The following is a 25,503-nucleotide window of genomic DNA, read 5'->3' as shown; positions in this document are numbered from 1 at the left end:
TCATGATTTTTTCAAACATGTGACAAACCTATCTGAGAATCTAATGTTACCTGTGGATTTCCAATTAGTGCAGCCAAGTCTAACGTATAAGCAAGGCATATGCAACGTTTCTCTGATGGTATGTCCTTGAATTGAAGAACTTGGAACTCAGCTATTGTAGAGACTGACATAATCAGTGAGTCATGTTTTGTTGTTTTGTGTCTAGGTTAAAACATATCAAAATAGAGTATGTGTTTATTATTGTTAAGAACCTCTCTCTCCCCGTTGGAGGCCATGGAGCATAATGAAAAAGTTTATGGGCTTTGGAGTCAGTGTTGACCTAGGTTCACTTACCAGTTCTGCCACATATTAGCTGTGTAATTTGGGGCTTGTCATTTAGTGAGCCCCAATTGTCTATCCTGTTGAAAAAAAAATCAGGAGCGTCTGGGTGGCTCAGTCAGTTAAGCATCTGACTCTTGATTTTGGCTCAGGTGATGATGTCACAGTTGTGAGACAGAGCCCTGTGTTGGGCTCTGTGCTGACAGTGTGGATCCTGCTTGAGATTCTCTCTCTCCCTCTCTCTCTCTGCCCCTTCCCCGTGTGCGCTCGCTCCCTCTCTCTCTCTCTCTCTCTCTCAAAATAAATAACATTTTTAATAAAAAGAAAATTAAAACTTTCAGAGTTGAGTGTACTAAATCAGATAATCAACATCTTTAAATTATCAAGCTCAAGGCATGGCACATAGTAGTAACTCTTCAGTAAAAGACAACATCAAGACAAGTAGGAAAGTTTTTAATTTTTTTTTAATGTTTATTTATTTTGAGAGAGAATGATCATGAGCTGGAGAGGGGCAGAGAGAGAGAATCCCAAGCAGGCTCCAACGCAGAGCTCAGTCTCACAAACCATGAGATCATAACCTGAGCCGAAATCAGGAGTCAGATGTTCAACTGACTGAGCCACCCAGGTGTCTCCAGACAAGTAGGAGAAACTTAAGAAGTGACAATAAGTATACAAAAATCTAATTCCCCTGGCTGTATCCTTTGTAACAGTTGTGTTTGTGGCCTAGAGAAGAATAAGCCTGTTGGAAGCCACTATCAAGTGAGGCAAGCGATGGGAAGCTGACAGGCACATGATTCGCCCAGGCAACTAAAACCCAAGAGCTCACCAGCCTAGCTGGCTAGCTAGCTGAAAGTGGAATTTAACCCTATAAGGTGTTATGATTGACAAGTTCATGAGTAACGTGGAAATATGGATTCTCTGTAACTATGCATAATGTACTAAGCCCCCTTTTTGCTTTTTTGTTTCCTATAATCGTTAATTTTTATTTTTTTAAGGTTTATTTTTTTAATTTATTTTTGAGAGAGAGAGAGAGAGACAGAACGTGAGTGGGGCAGGGGCAGAGAGAGAGGAAGATCAGAACCCAAAGCAGTCTCCAGGCTCTGAGTTGTCCACACAGAGCCCAACATGGGGCTCAAACTCACAAACTGAGATCATGACCTGAGCCAAAGTCGGATACTTAACTGACTGAGCCAACCAGGCACCCATAATCTTTAAAATTTTTAATAAAAATTATATTAACTGAAAATTTAATTCAATAGTATTAGGATATATAGGATATTTTATTTTGGTTTATTCTCTACATTTATACAAATTTGAAGTACCAAAGGAAGGAAGTAAACAACTTTGTTTTCTTTACCAGAACATTTAGTGTGGTGAGGAAGGAGGGACATTACATTTTATTCTAATGCACAAGTGTATTAATTATATTTATATTATATTTCTTGATCTAGGAATACTAAAAAGTCTTCAAGAGCTTTTGCCATTCACCTAAGGGGAAAAAACTACATACGCCATCTTCTCAAGCTTTGCATTTTTCATTTTGTTTTTTAAACTTCAGCTTTATTTTACTGTTTCCATATACTTTGCTCAGTAATTTGTATACCCAGCTGACGTGGTTGAAATAGGAGGCTGAGTAGATACCAGTATGCTTTTTGTCCTTACCTCAGAGCTATAGTGATAATGAGCAAAGTAGTATAGAAAATAACCTGATAGCTGAATGACATCCACTGAACTCGTGATTGCACTTACAATGGAGAGACTAGAAAGAACAAACTAGAAATCTAGCTGGCTTTAAAAAGGCAAGACAAAGACTTAGAGTTTCAACCTCTTACTTTGCCACAGTATGTCTCACCCCAAGCAGACGTTCATGCCCAGATAAATAATGCTACATTTAAGTAACAGCACAACATTAATATTACACAGTTAAGATGTGTTTCTAAGAAAGCAAAGCTGAAGCATTTAGATTGGTGTTGAAACACAAAGGGACAAGCGCTATCTTTCCTGGCTATAGTAAAATTTCTCTTTTGGTTTTAAGGAGTATTGCTACAAGATTGATCTGGATAAATATGGTGGCATTCTGATATTACACCTGATATTATTACATTTAGTGTTTGGGGTGCCTGGGTGGCTCAGTCAGTTGAGCATCCGGCTCCTTTTTTTTTTTTTTTTTTTTTTTTTTTTTGATGTTTATTTTATTTTTTAGAGAGAGAGAACAAGGGAGGATCAGACAGAGGGAGACAGAGGATCTGAAGTATGCTCTGTGCTTCAAACCTGTGAACTGTGAGACCATGACCTGAGCCGAAGTCAGATGCTTAACAGACTGAGCCACCCAGATGTCCTATGGACTCTTGATTTTGGCTCAGCTCATGATCCAGGGTTGGAGGATTGAGCCCCACATCAGGCTCTGTGTGAGCGTGGAGCCTGCTTAAGATTTTCTCTCCTCCCTTTGCCCCTCTTCCTTGCTCATGCTCTCTCTGTCTCTCAGTAAATAAATAGATAGATAGATAGATAGATAGATAGATAGATAGATAGATAAATAAATTTTAATGTTTAACTCTCTGTTTTTCTTAAAGGAATGATTTTTTGTTTTTAGTTAATGCCTTCTAAATATTTTCTTACCCCCCTTCTCTCCTCCTCCTTCCCTCCCATTCTTTCCTTCCTTACTCCCTGCAGCTCCTCAGAGAAATTTTGAAATTGCCTTCAAGATGTTTGATTTGAACGGAGATGGAGAAGTAGACATGGAGGAGTTTGAACAGGCAAGTTTCCCTGGAAAGTTCCTTTGTGTACATTAATATTTAACACCTTTTCATGTGCCTTGGAGTTATTTTGGTCCTGGTCAGCATACTCAGATGCAATCCAATTTTTGAAGTACCTAGTCCATCATGTAAAAAAATCATCCTCACTTTTAGTAAGTGGGTTTTGTTTGTTTTCACCCTAAATGTAAGGAATTATTTGAGCATATGATGAAGGTCAAAGTTGTTCTGATTCCTCAACATGGATTAGATCATAATGCTGAGAGGAAACATTTTGGATATTCAGTCATCTGTTTAGTCAACATTTATTAAACAGCTCCTTTGTGCCAGGCAGTTTCAGAATATAAGGATGAATGACATATGTTCTTTTTTTTTTTTTTTAATTTTTTTTTTTTTTAACGTTTATTTATTTTTGAGACAGAGAGAGACAGAGTATGAACGGGGGAGGGGCAGAGAGAGAAGGAGACACAGAATCGGAAACAGGCTCCAGGCTCTGAGCCATCAGCCCAGAGCCTGACGCGGGGCTCGAACTCACGGACCGCGAGATCGTGACCTGAGCCGAAGTCGGACGCTTAACCGACTGAGCCACCCAGGCGCCCCGATTGAATGACATATGTTCTGAAAGGACTTCTATAATAGAAGGAAAAATGGTACCATACTTTTGAGTATAGCATGTTCAAGCCAGAGATGTACAGTTTCTGATGAATCCTAGGAAGAGATTACATTTCCATGAAACTTCTATCATTGGTGGGCCATGGTATCTCTCTAGATACAATGATTATGATTGTCAGAATGGTTTCAAAACAAAACAAGCATATGTATACATATATATACTCATGTATGTATATATGAAGAAAGTATTTGTGTTTAAAATAAGGAAAATGGCAAAAAAGAAATGGGGGAAAGTATGAGGTATGTATTTGTAAATAAAAAATTCACAGAAACAAAATTTTTAAATATCTGGAGACATTTATTCAAATCTGAACCCTGTGTCCATCTAATACCTTCGCTTTTCCATAATCCTGCACTTGACTAGTATTGCCAGGTGGTCTCAAATGATTATAAATAGAATTTATTTTGTTATTTTTAAAATTATATTTTATTTGGGGTGCCTGGGTGGCTCAGTCAGTTAAGCGTCCAACTTCGGCTCAGGTCATGATCTCGCGGTCCATGAGTTCGAGCCCCACATCGGGCTCTATGCTGACAGCTCAGAGCCTGGAACCTGTTTCAGATTCTGTGTCTCCCTCTCTCTCTGACCCCCCCCCCCCCCCGTTCATGCTCTGTCTCTCTCTGTCTCAAAAATAAACAAACATTAAAAAAAATTTTTTTTATTTAAAATTATATTTTATTTTACTTTAGTGGGAGTTAGGGCTAATTTATTTTCATTCAGACTTTAGTTAAGAAACTGAGTTTTCTTTACTCCCCTTTTTTTTTTATTTTTTAAGTTTTTATTTTAATCCCAGTTAGTTAACATACAATGTTAAATTAGTTTCAGGTGTACGATATAGTAATTAAATACTTCCATATGTCACCCTGTGTTCATCACAACAAGTGCACTCTTTAATCCTCATCACCTATTCAGCTCATCCCCTTATTTTATTTTACATTGAGCTATTTTATTTTTTATTGAGATATTATTGACATATAACATTGTATTAGTTTTAGGTGTACAACATAATGATTTGATCTATGTATATATTGCAAAGTGACTACCACAATAAGTTTAGTTAACATCCATCACCACACATAGTTACAAATTATATTTCTTGTGATGAGAATTTTTAAGATCTACTCTCTTAGCAACTTTCAAATATACAATACAGTTTTGTGAAATATAGTCATCATGCTGTACATAGCATCCCCAGGATTTACTTATAACTACAAGTTTATACCTTTAGACTACCTTCACCCATGGGGATCCCCCCCACCTCTGTCAACCAATAATCTCTTCTCCATATCTATGAGTTCAACTTTTTTTTTAGATTCCATATGTAAGTTAAATCATACAGTATTTGTCTTTCTCTGTTTGACTGACTTCATGACCTCAAAGGTCCATCCATGTTATTACAAATGGCAGAATTTTCTTCCTTTTATGGCTGAATAATATTCCATTGTGTATATATACCACATTTTCTTTGGCCATTCATCCATTGGTGGAAACTGAGATTGTTCCCATGTCTTGGCTATTGTAAATAATGTTGCAGTGAACATGGATGGGTGCAGATATCTCTTCAAGATGGTAATTTTGTTTCCTTCTTATAAATACCCAAAAATGGAATTGATGAATCATATGATAGTTCTGTTTTTAATTTTGGGGGAACCTCCATACTATTTTTCATAGTGACTGCATCAATTTACATTCCCACCAACAGTGCACAAGGGTTCTTTTTTCTCCACACCCTAGCCAACGCTTCTTATTTTTTGTCCTTTTGATAATAGCCATTCTAATAGGTGTAAAGTATTATCTCATTATGGCTTTGATTTCCATGTCCCTGATGATGAGTGATCTTGAGCATATTTTCATGCATCTGCTGGTCATCTGTATGCCTTCTTTGGAAAAATGTCTACTCAGATCCTCTGCCCATTTTTTAATCAGAATGTTTGGATTTTATTATTGAGCTGTAGGAGTTCTTTATATATTTTGGATATTAACCCTTTATCAGATATATGATTTGCAAATATTTTCTCTGATTCAGTAGGTTGCCTTTTTATTTTGTTGATGGTTTCCTTTGCCACGAAGAGCTTTTTAGTTTGTCAGCCCAATTGATTATATTTGCTTTTGTTGCCTTTGCTTTTGTGTTAAATCCAAAAAATCATCACCAAGACCACGGTCAAAGAGCTTACCATCTATGTTTTCTTCCAGGAGTTTTATAGTTTCAAGTCTTACATTCAAGACTTTAATCCACACTAAATTAATGTTTGTGTATGGTATGAGATAGTGGTCCAGTTTCATTCTTTGGTATGTAGCTGTCCGGTTTTCTGAACACATTTATTGAAGAAGCTGTCCTTTCTCCATTGTATATTCTTGGCTCTTTTGTCATAAATTAATTGACCATATATGTGAGGGTTTATTTCTATTGTTTATTTATTCTATTCCATTGATCAATGTGTCTGTTTTTATACCAATACCATACTGTGATTTTTTTTAAGTTTATTTATTTATTTTGAGAGAGACAGAGACAGCATGAGTGGGGGTGGGTCAGAGAGAGAGCAGACTGAGAATCCTAAGCAGGCTTCATGCTACCAGCATAGAGCCTAATTCAGGGCTTGAACTCATGAAACCATGAGATCATGACCTGAGCTGAAATTAAGAGCCACCTGAGTCACCCAGGTGCCCCAATACCATAGTGTTTTGATGACTATAGTCTTATAATATAGTTTGAAATCAGGAAGTATAATGCCTCTAGTTCTTCTTTCTCAAGATCTCTTTGGCTGTTCAGGGTCTAGTTGGTTTTTTTGTTTTTTGTTTTTTTTCCCTAAGAATCAACTTTGGCTGTATTAGTTTTCTCTATAGTTTGTGTGTTTTCTTCTTTTTTTTTCTAATATGAAATTTATTGTCAAATTGGTTTCCATACAACACCCAGTGCTCATCCCAACAGGTGCCCTCCTCCGTGCCCATCACCCACTTTCCCCTCCCTCCCGCCCTAGTATATTGTCTTCACAAGGAATAAAAACTAGTTTCAAATATGTACAACAGAGAGCCCAAGTGGTTTTTGTGTTTTCTAATTAATTGATTTCTACTCTCATTTCTTCTACTCATTTTGGGGTCTTTTATGCTCTTTTATGAGTCTCTTAAGATAACATGGCTGGTCATTGTTTTGAGAATTTTCTTTTGTAATGTAAGCATTTAATACTATACATTTCCCTTCAAGCACTGCTATAGAAGCATCCTACAAATTTGATGTGTTGTCTTTTCATTATCATTCAGTTTGAAATATTTTCTGTTTCACGTGTGATTTCCTTCTTGACCCATAAATTGTTTAGAAGTATATTGTTTAACTTCCAAGTGTGGAGGTTTTGTTTTTTTAGTTATCTTTATTATCTAATTTAATTACATTGTGCTCAGAAAACGTACTCTGCGTGATTTAATCCTTTTAAATGTATTGAGCCTGGTTTTACAGAACTGTATCTGATGTGTTTTATTAAACACATCAATGTATTTTACTAAAGAATGTATATTCTGCAGTTACTGAGCACAGTGTTTTATAAATGTCAATTTAGTCAAGTTGATTGATAGTGTTGTTCAGGTGTTCTTTGTCCTTATGGATGTTTTTTAACCTAGTCATTCTAGCAGTTGTTGAGAGGGAGATGTTAAAATCTCCAAATATAGGGGTACCTGGGTGGCTCAATTGGTTAAGCGTCTGACTTTGGCTCAGGTCATGATCTCACAGTTTGTGAACTCAAGCCCTGCATCAGGCTCTTTGCTGTCAGCATAGATCCCATTCAGATCCTCAGTCTCTCTCTCTCTCTCTCTCTCTCTCTCTCTCTCTCTCTCTCTCTCCCCCTCCCCTGCTTGCATTCTCTCTCTGTCTCTCTCAAAATAAGTGAACTTAAAAAAAATCTCCAACTATAATTAGTCAATTGTTTGTTTTTCTTTAATTCTGCCAATTTGAGCTTTATGTATTTTGAAATTCTCTGCACATTTCTGATTATTGTCTTCCTCATGAATCGGTCCTGTTATAATTATGAAATGTTACTTTTTATCTTTGGTAATACTTTATCTTAAAGTCTATGTGGTATTAACATAGTAATTCAGACTTCTTATACTTACTATTTGCATGGTATGTCTTTTTTGTTTTGTCCATTTACTTTAAATATATCTGTGTTTTCTATTTAAAGTACATCTTTTCTAGACAATGTAATTTGGCTCTTGTTTTTTATCCATTCTGACAGTCTTTGCCTTTTAATTGCAGTATTTAGCCCATTGACATTTAACATAATTGCTGATTTAATTGGAATTAGACCTACCATTTTTGCTATTTGTTTTGTTTGTTCTTTCTGATTTTTGTTCCTCCCTTCTATGTTCCTGCCTTTTTTGAGATTAAATATTTTATCCAGAATTCTGGTTTAATTTGTTCGGCATTTTAGCTGTACCTTTTTGCATTATTTTTATAGTGGTTGCTCTAGGGAGTACAACATAAATTGTTAAATATACACAGTCTACTTAGAATTAATATTCACAAGTTAGGTGAGGTGTGCCGTGAGACCTCAGGCGCCTTTGCTGCCAACAGTGAGCTAACTGCCAGCGTTTGGGTGGCCTGGCATGGCGCTCCAGCTGTAATTGTGTCAGCGTGTTATGATGCCATCTCAAACCAACCTGGCTATGGGAATCCCCAGTAGTAAAGTGAAATTCTCAAAGCTCTCCAGCACAGACGATGGCTACATTGACCTTCAGTTTAAGAAGAACCCTCCTAAGATCCCATGTAAGGCTGTTTCTGATTGGCACCTTTCGCATTATCATAGTTTCCCCCCTACTGGCAGGCTATATCAGCAAAGAGGTGACCGACCAGGTGTTCCTGTCCTGATCATTGGCATCCTGGTGTTCCTGCCAGGATTTTACCACCTTCACACTGCCTACTATGTATCCAAAGGCTACTGGGGTTATTCTTAGGATGACATTCCATATTTTAATGACTAGCACCCACCCTTAACCCTGAGGAGAAGAGTCACAGATGGGACTGAGACCAGCTTTAAGATATTGAGCAGAAACTGTGGTTAAGGCTAAGGAATTCTGCAGTTTGCAGATGTTAAAGAAAAGAATGGCCAGACTTATGGGTCCATCCTCAGGATATCATATGAGCTTACAATTAACAAATCAACGAATTAGGACATGCTCTATTTTGCCTTTCCTGGCCCTGGCAAAAGCTGACAAGTTTTTCCACATGAATATGTATCTTGGAAGAGGAGCAATGTTAATGGTGTGGGAAAGCAGGAGGTTATTCCGTAGTGAGAAGTGTTACTGCTACCATTCTTTTTAGAGTTGAGCATTTCTTTTAAATAGTCCTCATTGTCAGTTTGTTCTGGTGGCAAATGGAAGCATTCAATATGTCAAATTTCATATCACTAGTAATGTATTTTGAAAACATCTAAGTATCTTACCCTTACACTCCTCTCTAACTTTGTGTTCTACTGGAAGACCTTGGCAAAATCAAGGTCAGTATGGGTGCATCTGTAATATTTTTTGCCACTTGCTTCCTTACTAACAGCAGCCAGGACTTTTTAAAATCTCAGAGCAGGTTTCCAAAAGGTAAACACTTCTCTCTGTTCACCCATCCTTAGTCAGCTTTGATTTGGCCCACCAGTAAGTTGGCCAACATATAATTTGGGTCATTCTGTTCTTTTAGATCAACATGTTCTATATACCGTGGCTTTTAGACTGTAGGCTGTTTCCTAAGAAAAAAAGTGTAGCTAAATGGTTATTATTTAGAGATTATAAGCCTGTTGTTAGCACCTTGTATTACGATGTCGCTCTGCTGAACATTGCAAGACTCCGCCTAGATCCTTAGAGAACTAGACTGCCTTAAGTTTGATTCTGTTTCCTAGCTTGCAAAAAGTGACATATTCAAAAGAAATTAAATGCCAAAATCTAAAAAAATATATATAATATTCACATGAAATGTAGTAACTCTGCAACCACAAGGTTTTATTTACCTCTTCATCCTTTATGCTATATTTGTTCTGTGTATTACATCTACATATGTAATAAACCCCATAATGTTTTTGTAATTTTTGCGCTGAGTCATATGTTTTCTTTTTTATTTTGTTTAAAGTTTATTTATTTTGAGAGAGAGAGAGAGAGTATGCTCAGAAGAGGGCAGAGAGAGAGGGAGAGGGAGAGAGAGAGAGAGAGAGAGAGTATGCTCAGAAGAGGGCAGAGAGAGAGGGAGAGGGAGAGAGAGAGAGAGAGAGAGAGAGAGAGAGAGAGAGAGAGAGAGAGAATCCCAAGCAGGCTTCACACTGTCCTGTCAGCACAGAGTCCAGTGCAGGTCTCGAACTCACAAACCGTGAGTTCAAGACCTGAGCCGAAACCAACAGTTGGATGCTTAACCGACTGAGCCACCCAGGTGCTCCAAGTCATAAGTTTTTTAAAGAAAATAGGAGAAAAATAGTTTATTATATTTACTAACATATTTATCATTTCTGATGCCCTTCATTCCTTCCTAAAGATCCTAGTTTCTATATGGTATTATTTCCATTCAATTGGAAAAACTTTCTTTAGCATTTCTTGTAGTGCACATTTGTTGGTGATGAATTAATTTATATCATCATTATTTTGGGAAGGAAATTCTAGATATACACCTCTTGATGTAGATGTAAAATTCTCAGTTGTTTAACTACTGATTCCTTCTGATGAAAAGTCTGGCTATTTGAACCATTGTTCCCCTATTTGCAATATGTTGTTTTTCTCTCTCTGCTTTCCAAATTTTCTCTTTATATTTGGTTTCTAGAAATTTGATAATATTGTTCCTCAGTGTCGTTTCCTTTGTATTTGTCCTTGTTGGTATTTGATGAGCTATTTGTATCTATAAATTTATGATTTTTATCAAATTTGAGAAGTTCCTGTCCATTATGTCTTAAAAATTTGGCGGGGGGCATTCTTTCTTACCTCTCTGACCCTCCACTAACACAAATGTTAAGACCATCTGTGATATTGCCTCACAAATCTCTAAAGCTTTATTATTTTTTCTTCCAATATTTTTTCCTCTTTGCTGTTCAAGCTGTGTAGTTTCTCTTGACTTATCTTCATATTCACTGACTCTTTGATCATTACAATTCTGCTATTAAGTTAATCCACTAAATTTTTATTTCGGGTACTGCATGTTTCAGTTCTAGAACTTCCATTTCATTTTTGATATAGTTTTCCTTCTCATCTGAAATGTCCTATCTTTTCCTTTTTCGTAAGTATATATTATATACTTGAACACTATTATTTAACTGTTTTAAAATTCTTGTCAATAATTTCTAATATCTGGGTCATCTTGGGGTTGTCTCCATTGTCTTTTCTCCTGAAGATGAGCCTTATTTCCCAGTTTCTTCATATGTCAAATAATTTTGGATCTTTGTCTAGATATTATGAATGACATGTTGTAGACTTTAGATTTTGCTATATTCATCTGGAGAAAGTTTTGTTTTAGCAGGTGATTAGCTCAACTAGAATATATATAAACTACCCTTCTTTGGGGAAGAAGGCTCCCCTTCTTTGGCTTTTTCCTTTTCAGGATTTCCCCCTCACTTTCCAATGGGTGTAGTTGCTCCAGATTCTGTCCTTGTGGATTTTAAAGCCAGAAAAACTGAGAGGACCAATCCTTCTGATGCAGACTGGGGACTTCCTTCACCTCTCAGAAGCAAAATTGCCATAACTTCTCTACTCTTATTATAGATACTGAACTCTAGATTTGAATTTAGAGCAAATGGTACTTATTTCTGGCATTGATGCTGATGTGCAAAATGACTTGGAGCAGTCGCTTCACTATCCCATTCGAGAAGGGAGTGCTAATTTGCTAATTTCGTCTAACGTGATGCCTTGATAACTGGCCTTCTTAAACTGTTACAACTAATAATATTGATCACAAGGAATCTTGATGTAAAAACTCTTTTAGACCAAAAACCACAAATTATAAGGTAGTTCATGAGTGAACGGCTCTCTTTAGAAGTTTCTCTGCTCATCTTTATATATTTTACATTCTTGGGAAATATAATAATTTATTAAGTTGAAAGTGCTCTAGGCTTCCAAACATTCAAACTTTGCTCTGATTTCCCAGGGAAACAGGTGTTTTCTTAACAGTGTATTCATCAAGCTTGTAAAAAAAAAAAAAAAAAAAAAAAAAAAAAAAGTTAAACAGAACCAGGAAAAAGACCTCACATATTTTAAAGTTAATGTTACATAAAGCAAACTAATAGCTATTATTACTCTTTGATTCATCTTTTTCCAAAAATCACTTTTTTTACGTATTTTTTAAAAATTTTTCATTTGTTATTTTTTTTGTTTGTTTATTTTTGAGAGAGAGAAAGAGAGAGAGAACAGGCAGGCACGAGCAGGGAAGGGGCACAGAGAGAGGGAGACACAGAATCCAAAGCAGGCTCCAGGTTCTGAGCTGTCAGCACAGAGCCTGATACAGGGCTTGAACCCACAAACCATGAGATCATGACCTGACCCCCAAATTCAGATGCTCAACTGACTGAGCTACCCAGATGCCCTGTTTCCAGAAATCACTTTGATCATGCATAAATACATATTACTAAAAGGCATTGATCAACTGTTAAATACTAAATGTGAGTTTTCTCTGACTTTTGTATCACCACGGATCCTTTCTCTAACCCATTTCATAACAGGTCGTAAAACAGAACTAACCTAGCAAAAGATAGCTAAAATAAAAAGCTTCATGGGGCACCTGGGTGGCTTAGTCGGTCAAGCATCTAACTCTTAATTTCAGCTCAGGTAATGATCTCACAGTTTGGTTCGTGAGATCGAGCCTCACTGTTAGTGCAAAGCCTGCTTGGAATTCATTCTCTCTCTCTCTCTCTCTCTCTCTCTCTCTCTCTCTTTCTTTCTCTGCTTCTCCCTTGCTCATGCATGTGCACACACACACACACACTGTCTCTCAAAATAAATAAATAAACTTAAAAACAAAAACCTCATAACTGTTTGGGCTCTATTCACCCAGTGCCATGACAGAAATGGGTTTTTTTAGTAGGAAAGTATGAGAAGTAATAACTCCTTTATGAGACAGAAGAAAAAGAATGAAATTTTATTTAAGAGATCATGTTTTAAATTTTTTTTATTTTCTCCACATCATATAACATATAGTAAGCATTCACATGACAAGTTGAATTGATGTTTGATTGATTCTCATGTTATGCCCTTAACAAATTATCTAAATAAAAATATTTTAAGAAAAGATTTCCCAACTGAGAAATTCTGACAAAACATTCTGTCACCATGCCCCCACACAAAATCTAGTAATACATACTTTTTAAAAAAAATTTTTAAAGAATGCCTATTTTTAGTAATAGTTTACATATAATAACATAGTATTTAGACTATGCTATTATTAATCACTAATGAAAAGATGATATAGCAACAGCTAGTTAATTTTACCTAAAAACATTCCTTTTTCCCAGTCACTTACACACACATTCTCAGCACCACACTTTTGAAGCCGATATACACAATTTCCACCACAGGAAGGATATAAGCTGCAATATTTATAGCCACAGGCAAAATGTAAATCATGGCAGGTCCTGATGCAGATTTTCAATTCTGGTTCACTGCTACTGAAAATTCTTCATTTCTTACAAGCAGGCAGATAAAGTGAATTGTGTATTGCCTTCAAGACAATGATGAAAAGTATTCTTTTCTTTTGAGAGAAAGAGTGTGTGCAGGGGAGGAGCAGATAGAGAATCCTAAGCAGGCTCCACACCCAGCACAGAGCCATATGTGGGGCTGACCATGAGATCTTGACCTAAGCCAGAATCAAGAGTCGGACGTTTAACCAACGGAGCCACCCAGGCCCCCTAAAAATGTTCTGGTTATCTTGGATTCAATTTAAAGTCTAAAAATCTTCAACCTAAACAATTGAAAAATCCATTGTATGGGAATGCAAGCTGGTGCAGCCACTCTGGAAAACAGTATGAAGGTTCCTCAAAAAATTAAAAATAGAACTACCCTACGACCCAGCAATTGCACTACTAGGTATTTATCCAAGGGATACAGGTGTGCTGTTTCCAAGGGACACATGCACCCCCATGTTTATAGCAGCACTATCAACAATAGCCAAAGTATGGAAAGAGCCCAAATGTCCGTTGATGGATGAATGGATTAAGAAGATGTGGTATATATATACACACAATGTAGTATTACTCGGCAATCAAAAAGAATGAAACTACGTGGATGGAACTGGAGGGTGTTATGCTAAGTGAAATTAGTCATTCAGAGAAAGACAAATACCATATGACTTCACTCATCTGAGGACTTTAAGAGACAAAACAGATGAACATAAGGGAAGGGAAACAAAAAAAATATAAAAATAGGGAGGGGGACAAAACAGAAGAGACTCATAAAAATGGAGAACAAACAGAGGGTTGCTGGAGGGGTTGTGGGAAGGGGGATGGGCTAAATGGGTAAAGAGCACTAAGGAATCTACTCCTGAAATCATTGTTGCACTATATGCTAACTAATTTGGATGTAAATTTTAAAAAATAAAAAATTAAATTAAAAAAATTTTAATTTAATTTAAAAAAAACAAAAGAAAAACCCATTGTATACCTGTCTTTCAAATCTCCATGTGTATAAGAAACAAATGTCAGCTAATCTTTTTTTTTTAATTTTTTTTAACGTTTATTAGAGAGAGAGAGACAGAGCATGCGCAGGGGAGTGGCAGAGAGAGGGGGAGACACAGAATCCGAAGCAGGCTCCAGGCTCCAGGCTCTGAGCTGTCAGCACAGAGCCTGACGCGGGGCTCGAACTCACAAACTGTGAGATCATGACCTGAGCTGAAGTCGGTCGCTCAACCAGCTGAGCCACCCAGGCGCCCCTGTCAGCTAATCTTATTACCATGATAAAACATGAACCCTGAAGAAATCATATCAATAGCATGTATGTTACTAACCTAGAGTTACAAGGAGACTTAGGGATAATATACTCTAACCGTGAACTTTTCCAGTGAGAAAAGTTAAGGCCCAAAGAGTTTAAATAACCTGCATAAATTCTTTCTCACTGCAGAACAACAGAATCAGACCCCGTGTCTCCTGACTCCTTGTCTAGTTATACTACTTCACTCTTTATAGAGCCACAGACTTAAATTGTCTTAAACCTTCTTTATGATCACACATAATAAATAAAATAAATGAGACATTTAACTAAGACAAATCTGTTGTTACAACTCTTAAGTTTTTAAGTGTTCTGCTTTTCTAATTTGGCCATTTAAAAACCATCACCCATGGGGCGCCTGGGTGGCTCAGTCGGTTAAGTGGCCGACTTCAGCTCAGGTCATGATCTCGTGGTCCGTGAGTTCGAGCCCCGCGTTGGGCTCTGTGCGGACAGCTTGGAGCCTGGAGCCTGGAGCCTGTTTCGGATTCTGTGTCTCCCTCTCTCTGACCCTCCCCGTTCATGCTCTGTCTCTCTCTGTCTCAAAAATAAATAAACGTTAAAAAAAAAATTAAAAAAATAAAATAAAATAAAAATAAAAACCATCACCCACAAAGCTGTATGTATTGGTTATTTATATAACATACTTTTATTATTTATGTTTACATATCCCAATTTTAATTATTTTGAATTGTTGCTCTTTTAGCTTGTGAAGAGGTAGAAAAGAATGCAGGAACAAGTAAAAAAAAAAAAAAAGAAAGAAAGAAAGAAAAGAAAAAAACTATAACAATCATAGACTTGCTTCATAAGGCTCATTTATATAGTTAAGCCATGGTTGCTAGTTCCAGAAATTATTCTTTCTCAAAAAGCTCATTTAAAACTTCTCAAAGATTAAAAATTCTCCAGCTTTTCTCGAGGAATTATTTTCTATCAACTTTGTATTTCATTTATCATTCTAATAAATGTGTTCTCTCTCTTAGATGTCAGTATTTGCCCGTAGCTGTGCTGCCTTTTGTCATAACTGGAGAGTCAGTAGTGAGAAGCGTGAAGTTTTTAAAAGTCTCCTGAGATATGGACTGTATTACTGTGAAGTTAATGATTATTTTAGTATTGTGTGAGGGGTTTTGAGCCTCAAAAACAAATGCATACTCTTTTCTGAAGAGAGGTTTTTAAGAGCATCTCAATGATAAAGGTGTGAGGCGTATGTTTGAATCCTGGTTCTGCTCCTTGCCAGCTACTTGACCTTGAACAAGTTATTAAGCGTTAAGTATTATGTGCCTTGAATTCCTCATCTATAAAAAGAGGATAGTCATAAGACTTATAGGATTGTTGTGAGCATTAAAATACAATTGTAGCAGAGGGTAGACAAATCAATAGTTGGTTACTTTTTTAAAAAGTTTTTAAATTTTAGAGAGTGCATGGAAGCGAGGAAGAGGGGCAGATGGAGGTGGGTAGAGAGAAAGAGATCTTTTTTTTTCTTTAAGAGAGAAAATCTTAAGCAGGCTCTGTGCTCAACACGGAGCCCAAAGCAGGGCTTGGTCCCACAACTCTGGGATCATGCCCTGAGATGAAATCAAGAGTCAGATACTCAGCCAACTGAACCACCCAGGTGCCCCATCTTGTTCTTACTTTTATATATTTTTCTACTTTGTAATGTTTTTCTGGATGGGGGTTTGCTTCTCTTTTAGGTTCAGAGCATCATTCGCTCCCAAACCAGTATGGGTATGCGTCACAGAGATCGTCCTACTACCGGCAACACCCTCAAGTCTGGCTTGTGTTCAGCCCTCACAACCTACTTCTTTGGAGCTGATCTTAAGGGAAAGCTGACAATCAAAAACTTCCTTGAATTTCAGCGTAAACTTCAGCATGATGTTCTGAAACTAGAGGTAGGTATCCCTGGACTTCAGGGGTCAGGGCACTGTCCCTCACATATGCACTTAGATCCTCTGGGCTGGGGAGGCCTGCACTATAGACATTCTTTCATTCTGTCTCCAGCTGTGAGAACTGATTGGTTTGAACCAGATAACAGTTGAGAAATACTATGTTCTGTGAAGAAGTCTTGGAGTGAGGTGGTTCTGGGACCAAAAGCCAAAACACTCTAAATTGAAAATCTTAGTTGTCTTTGGATACTCAGCTTGAGGAAGGAAAAATTCAGGGGCCAGAGCAGTGCTCACCCTGACCACGTATCCCGTTTTATGTTATTTTGTAGAAGGCACCAGAGGTGGAGGGGGGATAATAAGTAGATCTTTCTTTGAAAGTTTACCAAGGTAAAAACTGCTGGAAACACAAAATGTCAGAATAAAAATACAAGTGCTCGGAGCTGGAAAAATGTCATACGGTGTTTGGAGATTTACTTTTCCACTCACGGTTTAGACCATCATGCTATTCAGTTCCCAAAAACAATTCTATAAGGACATTACCTTTCTCTGTGTGTTTACTTATTGAATTAAGTGTATTTTGAGTTAATTGGCTACTAAGTCTATTCAATTCAAAATATTCATTAAGTGTCTCCTAATGCACTTTTTTGTGGAAAAACTGAAACCTCATTTCTTCAGATTTTTAAAAAATTCCCTTAGATGGTATTTCTCGACCTGTTTTTTTAAAAAACATGTTTAATATTCATTTGAAATTTGAAACCATCAAACTACTCTGACTAAAAACACATTTAAGTATTGGAGAAAAACACTGCTTTGTTTTTAAACTATGTATATTGCTTCTTCAGCTGCTCTTCCATTTTTCTCTAAGAGTCTGATAATGCTACTCCCACCTCTTACCCACTCAACTCAATTGAGACAGTTTGAAAAATCACAACCGAATTCCCAGTATTGATAAGAACACTGTCGAATGTTCATACTTTAAGAAAGAAGTGTAGATAATACTAAAAATCAGATCAAACCTTGAAATGTGCTTTGGTACTTGTTTTTTTTTTTAAATGATGTAATTGATATTCAAAGAATTTCCCTCATAAAAACAAAAACCTAATGGATCTGTACAATTCAGCCTGCTTGAGAACAGTTCTTGTCCCCTATAGTAAGTGGGAAGTGGTGTATGTGTGTGTGTGTGTGTGTGTGTGTGTGTGTGTGTGTGTATACACACATAGAGAGAGAGCAGGGGAAGCAAAACTTTACCGTCCTAGAGTCTCTGACTGGGGCTGACAATCAAATTGACATAGAGCAGATTAACAGGAGAAAAGCACATAGATTTTAACACACACCTGGGAACCCGCATAGGAAAATGAAAACCCAAAGAAGTGGCTAGGCTTAAGAGAGTTTATATACTGAACTGAACAAAGACAGGCAGCTTACCTTTATAAAGTTTGCATGATTATCACTAGAGAAGTGGAGTCACAGTTGAGAGTAATCCATATAAACAGATCATGTTTAAATAATTCTTAGCTTCCTTTAGTCTCCCCATATATTTTAGTTACTTTTCCATGGTTGCCTCTCTCCATTTCTTTCCTGCTGGTATATAGAGGACATCTTTCACATCATCTTTCAGGAGTCTGATAACTTTTGTGTATCAGACCTAGTACATTTTGGTATGTACTAGGATTCTAGGCATATGCCTTATTCCCCAGTATGCATGGTTTTCTTTGGAATGGTCTTCTTTGGAAATTTTATAACATAATCTGGGAATGTAAATTACTTACCAATTATATAATTACAATTTAACATAAAGTATAGATCCATAAAATGCAGTTCGAGAATACAGGCAACAGTACTTTCAACAAACTTTAAACAACAGTTTGGGGTCATCAAGGGCACGAAGCAGGTGCCAGCCTGACCACAACCTAGCCTGACACTCATTCCTGGACACACAGGTCAGAGTCTCAAGAGACAGAGCATGGGGCTTTTGTCTTTCACTCTGAGAAGTTATAGAGCTGAAACCAAGCCCACTAACATTACCAGTGAGGTAGATTATCAATGTGGATCACCAATGAGGTAGAATGTTACAAAGCAGATGAGGGATTTCATACATGTATGCCTGCACACAGCCTACACCCAAATACAGACAAAAGGAGATCTAAAAGACAGTTGTATCTAAGATACTTATTGTGGAAGCTCTCTTGTATTTGATATTGACTTAGGATCGTCTATACATTTTGGTCTAAGACTATCAAGACTCTTCCTGTTTGCCAATCAGCAATTCCTCATGTAAGGGAATCAGTAGGCCCTTTTGTGAAAGAACCCAGCCTAACATGTAATAAATAGTCTATAAATGTTTAGTAATCCTGAATCCATTCTTTCCATGTAATGGTATGAGTCCAGTGAATAAGTGCCTCCTTATCAATAACTCCCAGATTTAAAGTTTCACAAGTCAGTTTTTTGTCTTTCCAATTAGATTTGGGTTTTTTTTTTTAATATGAAATTTATTGTCAGGTTGGTTTCCATACAACACCCAGTGCTCATCCCAACAGGTGCCCTCCTCTATTTGGGGTTTTTTTTCCCAATGTTTATTTGTTTTGAGAGAGAGAAAGAGAAAGAGAGTGCATGCAAGTAGGGAGAAGGGGTAAGAGAGAAGGAGAGAGAGAATCCCAAGCAGGCTCTGCACTGTCAGTGCAGAGCCCAGTGCGGGGCTGGATCCCACAAACTGTGAGATCATGAGCTGAGACAAAAATCAAGAGTCAGACACTCAACTGACTGAGCCACCCAGGTGCCCCTCCAGTTAGATTTGTAATTCTTTGAGAAAGCGTGAATAGAAGAAAGAACATACCTTTGGTGCTCTCATAATGAGACCTGAATTAAAATTTCGTTTCCACCGCTTTCTGGCTCTGTGACATTTATTGAGTGAGTGATTCTCTCTGAGCCTAGGCCCTCATTTGTCAAACAGGGCAATGGTTAAATGAGATCATGTTTCTTATGGGCTGAATTGTATTCCGCCAGAATTCTTATTTTGAAGCTCTTATCCCCAGTACCTCAGTATGTGACTGTATTTGGAAATAGGGTCCTTAAAGAGGTGATTAAGTTAAAATGAGGCCATTAGGGTGGACTCTAATGCAGTCCTACTGGTGTCTTTGTAAGAAGAGGAAATTTATTGACATGCAGACACCAGGGGTGCACATGCACCGAGGAACAACTACGTAAAGAAACAGCAAGAGGGTAGCCAACTCTAAGCCAAGGAGAGAAGTCTCAGAGGAGACCTGTTCTGCCTGTACCTTGATCTTAGACTTGCAGCCGCCAGAATTGTGAGAAAGTAAATTTGCATTGTTTGTTTACCCAGCTGATGGTATTTTGGTAAGGCAGCCCCAGCAAACAGATACAGTGGTATGTGCCTGATACCAGCTGACCTGTACTATACCTTTAATAAGTATTCTTTCACCTTCTCTGCATATCCTCTGCCACTGCTATGGCAGTTGGCGCATAGTAGGCATTTAAACAGGTCACCTCAAATGAATGACTGAAAAGTCCTGTGTTGAAATACTTTTCTGATAAAACTTCTGGAAAATGGAAGCAAAGTTTTGTTTTTATGAAACACTTTTAATATTACTTTTCAAAGTATGGGTAATTTCTCCCTTCACTGAATATGAAACATAATCTCATCATCATAGCCAAGAGGAAAATGGAAATGATTAATAGTAGCTTAACTTTCATATGGGTTTTTATAATTCCATCATTCTATTTACCTCTTCTAGTTTTATTTCATAACTTAACTTATTTACTTTAAAATTTCAGATCAAGGAGATTTATTGTTCCACTTAGTTATTTCTATCTTTTTCTCACTACAGTAGCTTTGAGAGTGAAGAGAACACTATTTATCTGTCAAGTTTAATTTCCAGAGGGAATAGGGAAGAGGGGAAAGTCCATAACCATTCATTGAGTGCGTGCTATGAGCCATGTAGTTTATGTATATTACATGCCTTTATTTTATATTATTTTATTTTATTTTATTTTATTTTATTTTATTTTATTTTATTTTATTTTATTTTATTTTATTTTATTTTATTTTAATGTTTATTTATTTTTGAGAGAGAGGGATACGCAGAATCCAAAACAGGCTCCAGGCTCTGAGCTGTCGGCACAGAGCTCGACACAAGGCTCGAACCCACTACTGCGAGATCGTGACCTGAGCTGAAGTCAGATGCTTAACCAACTGAGCTGAGCCACTCAGGCGCCCCTATTTTATTTTATTTTATTTTATTTTATTTTATTTTATTTTATTTTATCTTATTTTTTAAACTTTTATTTATTAAATAGTCTCTACCCCCAACATTGAGCTTGAACTCATGACCAATTGCTGCATGCTCCATGGACTCTGTCAGCCAGGCACCCCTACATGGCCTTATTTTAAATCTTGCCGACCCTAGTATGTTTAGTGGTATTATATCCGTGTTACAGATGTAGAAATTGAAACTCAAAAAGATAAAAGTAACAGAGCAATTAAATAATACAGCCAGCACTCCAACTCAGTCTTTCAGACTGAACCATCTGTTCTTTATCTGGTTATTACTCGTTTTCATCTGAGGTGAGGTTTCTATGCCTGACTTATTTGGAACTCTAAAGAAAAACTAAATGTTCTGAATTTTAGGAACAGGAAAAGGCCATGTTTCTTGAATATATGGTCAACCTTTTTTAGCACCATTTTTTCCTAGTTCTTTGGCCCCTCAAATTGAGTCTTATGACTAAGAACACTGTTCTTTTGTGTTTATATTACCTAAACTAGCCATTTAGTTTCTTTTTATAACAATTATTAACTTGCTAGATTTTTTAAAAATGTTTTAATGCTCTTAATTCTGATCAGATTTGTTTTACTCTATCCTTATTTCTCTGTCTGGAAACTCAAAACACACGGGTTTGAAGGAATGACTTAAGAATACACAGTTGGTTTTTTCCAAAAATCTTTTTTGAAGTTATTAAAAAATTCCATCTAAGGCTATGAGGAACTATTGAGTTGAGTTCCTTAGAGACAGGTGCCAAGTCTAATTCCAATTAATATATTCATTGATTTCTTGAGGACTACAGTAAGTAGGATGTCAGTCAAAAATGAAAGGTAATAGAGAACTCTTTGAAAGAGTATAATTAATTTTAATTTGGGGGGAGGGGGAAAAGGAGCTGTCATTATGTCAAAGAAAAGCAAAAACTAATTTATTCAGGAAGAAAGAGGCCAACCCCAGAATATACAAGAAAACTGAAAAAGCATCATCTAATAGAATTCCAATCTGTAATCTTTTTGTATAAAGTTTTGGGGTTCACATGCTTATTGCATAACCAATCAGATTATTGCATTTTAAGAAGGCATGAGTGTCAATTATCTGAAGGCAAATTGTATACGGTTCAAAGGATAACAGTGACAGTCTTATATTCCCAGTCTTTAGGGAAAAAAAATATTGAAGTTAACAAATCCGTTCAGCCAGGAAGAAAATAAAAGGGGTACATAAAGAACAATGCTAATTATTCCCATTTGTCAATAAAAGTAAAACAAAAAAAAAGAGTATTAAGTATTGAGAAATTTAAAAGAAAAAAATTATACCTATGGCTACATGATTAAAAGTGCCTAAGGAAATTCCAGATCACCTACCCTTTATATCATTAGGCTGACATCTTTGTACTCACCCATCTAAAGTGCTAAAGGAGAATTAAATCTGTCTTGCTCTGATGCAGAGGACCATATTAAGAGACAAACATCAGCTCTTTTCCTGGCCAAAAGATTTGCAGAAGACCCGAAGGCAAGAAGGCTTTCAATCAAACACTTTTTGGAACTAGAACACTCTTGGCAAAGCAGATTTCTTTTCATTCTAATACCAGTTTTGTTTTGTTTTCTTTCTTCTGGGAAACTGACTCTTATGTAAACTCAGAGATGAGAATTGACTCTTGATTTGATTAAATCTAAGAAATGAAATGAGATCTGTTCAATCGGGTTTCTTTTAATTTTATTCTTCAACTTTTGCCACTACAAAACAGAATGTGGATAATAATAAATCTATATTTCTTCTTCCATCCTTAGATGGTGAAAGCCTGAATTTTCCAGAAATCATTAAACGGGTTATTAAACAGTACTTGTCTCTTTTAGGCATTAATAACTTTAAGGAGCCAAGTATATGTTTAAAGGTTAAATATAAAAACCTATTGAGGTAACAATCCCCACTATAGAACAATTGTAACTTTCCTATTTGGGTTGCAATAAAAAAAAAATTACTAGTTCATTTTTTCTGAAAAATTTAAAGTACTTAGCATGAATAAACTACTTTACCCTTATAACATTTTGAAGAGAAAAAAGCCATAACAGGCATTATTTTCTCAGATGTTACTTTAACCGTACAAAATACTTTAATTTCTTGCTTCATGAGTGGGTGAAGGAGGAAGAGGGAGAATCTTAAGCAGACCCCACGCCCAGTGTGGAGCCCGAAGTGGGGCTCAATCTCATGACAATGAGATCATGACCTGAGCCAAAATCAGCTTAACTGGCTGAGTCACCCAGGCTCCCCCCTTTGCTTATTTCTTAAATCCAGACATCTGTTTCTTTTATAAAAATAACACATTGGATTAGTAACATGATCCATCCAACCTACTAGTCTTACTTTGCCTGGGACACCAAGGGATGCATTAGGAAATAATCATTAATTTAAAAAAATAGAAATATATAAAAATAATAAAATGAAAATTTAATTGCCCTCAATAATTATTTAGAAGTCAGTCACCCATGACTTGATGTGAACACTTTTTAAAGCTAATTATATTTCTCTCTTACCATACATCATGAAGTAGGTCCAGTATCTTGCTCTGATGAGATCAAGTTAGCTGTTAGGGTGAATTAGTTTAACAGGGTAAAGATATGTAAAACCCAAAGCCAAACTCTGATTTAATTTCTTGCAGTTCCATTTATGCCCTGTAATTCAAGTTTGCTATCATTTGTCGATTATAGGTTCTCTGGCTGTAGAATCAGGCTGAAAATACTAACTATGGTAGAATGTGCATGGTGATACAAAGCTCTCTTGATGTTGTAAATGCAACCTTGATAATTATTCTGTAAAAAGTATATAAAACAGTGCTTTTTTGTTTCATATCTTTTGGAGAATGAAGGAAAAAGGGTTTTTTTTTAAGCTTATTTATTTTGAGAGAGACAGAGACAGCACAAGTGGAGGAGGGGCAACAAGAGAGGGAGAGAGAGAGAATCCCAAGCAGGCTCTGTGGTGCCAGATCCCATGAAGCTGCGAGATCATGACCTGAGCCAAAACCAATAGTCAGATGTTTAACCTACTGAGTCACCCAGGCGCCCCAAGGAAAAATTTTTAAGAGTGATACTTTGTTGCTTAAAATATATGATTCTAGGCATGATTTTTAAAAGGCATTAAGGAGCACCTGGGTGGCTCAGTCGGTTGAGCATCTGACTCTTGATTTCAGCTCAGGGCCTGATCTCAGGGTTGTGGGATGGAGAGCTCCAAGTCAGGCTCTGCACTGAATGTGGAGCCTGGTTAAGATTCTCTGCCCCTCTCCCTTGTGTGCTCTCTCTGGGGCACCTGGGTGGCTCAGTCAGGTAAGGGTCCAACTCTTGATTTTTGCTCAGGTTGTGATCTCATGGTTTGTGGGATCAAGCCCCATGTTGGACTCTGTGCTGACAGCGTGGAGTCTGCTTGGGATGCTCTCTCTCCCTCTCTCTGCCTCTCTTTCTCTCTCTCTCAAAATAAATAAATGAACATTTAAAAAAAAAAGAAAAAGAAAGGCATTGATTGGCACTTCTGCATCTGACCTTTTGGATTAAAGTGCAGAAAACTGATATTTTTCTTTGATTTGCAGATAGTTTTGCAATTCCAAAGTCAATATGTTAGTGATACCTTTGCAATACTGGGGCGGTCTCAAAGATTTTCCTCTCATCAGTATCTTTAACTTTACATTCTAAGTTGATTTTAAACTGGGTACAAGACAAAAGGAGCTCAAATAAATCATGAAGATTTGATCTTTCTCCAGTGGAAATTGTTCCTCAATATATCATTCATATAGTCTTATCAGCCGTCTTTTAGTAGAACACAGGAGCTTTTCAGTTTATGAATAAGCTGTATACCAATGAACCAAAAGTTCATAGGTCAATTGTTTGGAATTCAGAACGCAGTGATACTTTTTTTAGTTTCACACACGCAGAACACTTACAATATTGTTGAATGCAATATAGTGAAATGAGAAGTAGTATGAAAGGAGTTGATTATGTGAACTCATAGTTCAGTGTTTCGTCTACACACACTCTTCTAGCCACAGCAGTCTTGGATGTAGACCTCTAGCAACATCGAGTGTTTTTTAACAAAAGTTTGTGGACATACTACGTAAAATCAAAATACTACATTTCTTGAGAGGTTATCACTGAGCCAGGCCCTACTCTGAGTTTTTTTATCTACATTATTCCATTTAATCTTCACAAAGCTATGAGGTTGGTATTATAATTACCCATACTTCACAATCAAGGAAACTGAGGCACAAAGAGATTAAGTAACTTGCCTGAGGAGGAGCTGAGATTTTATTCCCGGCAGTCTGCCTTTAGGGTCTGCTCTTATAACTTACACTAGCTTTCCGGGAGCTAGGCTAAATGCTCAAGATACTAAGATGAACAAAACATCGTTCTCCCCAGAAGCTTACAAAGGTGAGATGATTCTTGCACAGTGTTGTAAGTACAGTACCAGACATACTGATATGGTGCAATGGGAATATAAAAGGGAACATGTAAATCAGTCTGTGAGGAGTGCAAGAGACTGCTCAGGGAAGCTTTCCCAGAGAAGGCAATATTTGAGTCAGCTCTAACCAAAAATCCATTCTATCTAAGGAATAGGGTGGTTGATTTTTATTCGCACTTTGTTCTGGCTGTAGGATAAATGAGAAGAGGCAGGGGAGCACTGAGTTATCACTGGGACTGGAGCCAGGA

The 25,503-nt window shown here is 36.9% G+C and overlaps 1 protein-coding gene and 1 pseudogene across 4 annotated transcripts in view; both read left to right on the top strand.

Moving 5' to 3' along the window:
- The window catches only part of MICU1 (mitochondrial calcium uptake 1), a 247,095-nt gene that overhangs the window by 157,822 nt on the left and 63,770 nt on the right, over positions 1–25,503 (top strand). For all 4 annotated transcript variants that reach the window (XM_019444492.2, XM_019444491.2, XM_053888569.1 and 1 more), the window contains 2 exons: positions 2,992–3,074; positions 16,347–16,544. In XM_019444492.2, coding sequence (XP_019300037.1) covers positions 2,992–3,074; positions 16,347–16,544 — 281 coding nt within the window. The remainder of the gene's footprint in view (positions 1–2,991; positions 3,075–16,346; positions 16,545–25,503) is intronic.
- LOC128772531 (transmembrane protein 230-like) lies at positions 4,356–9,860 on the top strand (annotated as a pseudogene).

This window comes from Panthera pardus, unplaced genomic scaffold (genome assembly GCF_024362965.1).
Source record: "Panthera pardus isolate Hobbes unplaced genomic scaffold, ASM2436296v1 HiC_scaffold_22, whole genome shotgun sequence".
Lineage (NCBI taxonomy): Eukaryota > Metazoa > Chordata > Mammalia > Carnivora > Felidae > Panthera > Panthera pardus.
The sequence above is the reverse complement of the archived record's forward strand: the minus strand, read 5'-3'. Positions and strand labels throughout refer to the sequence as shown.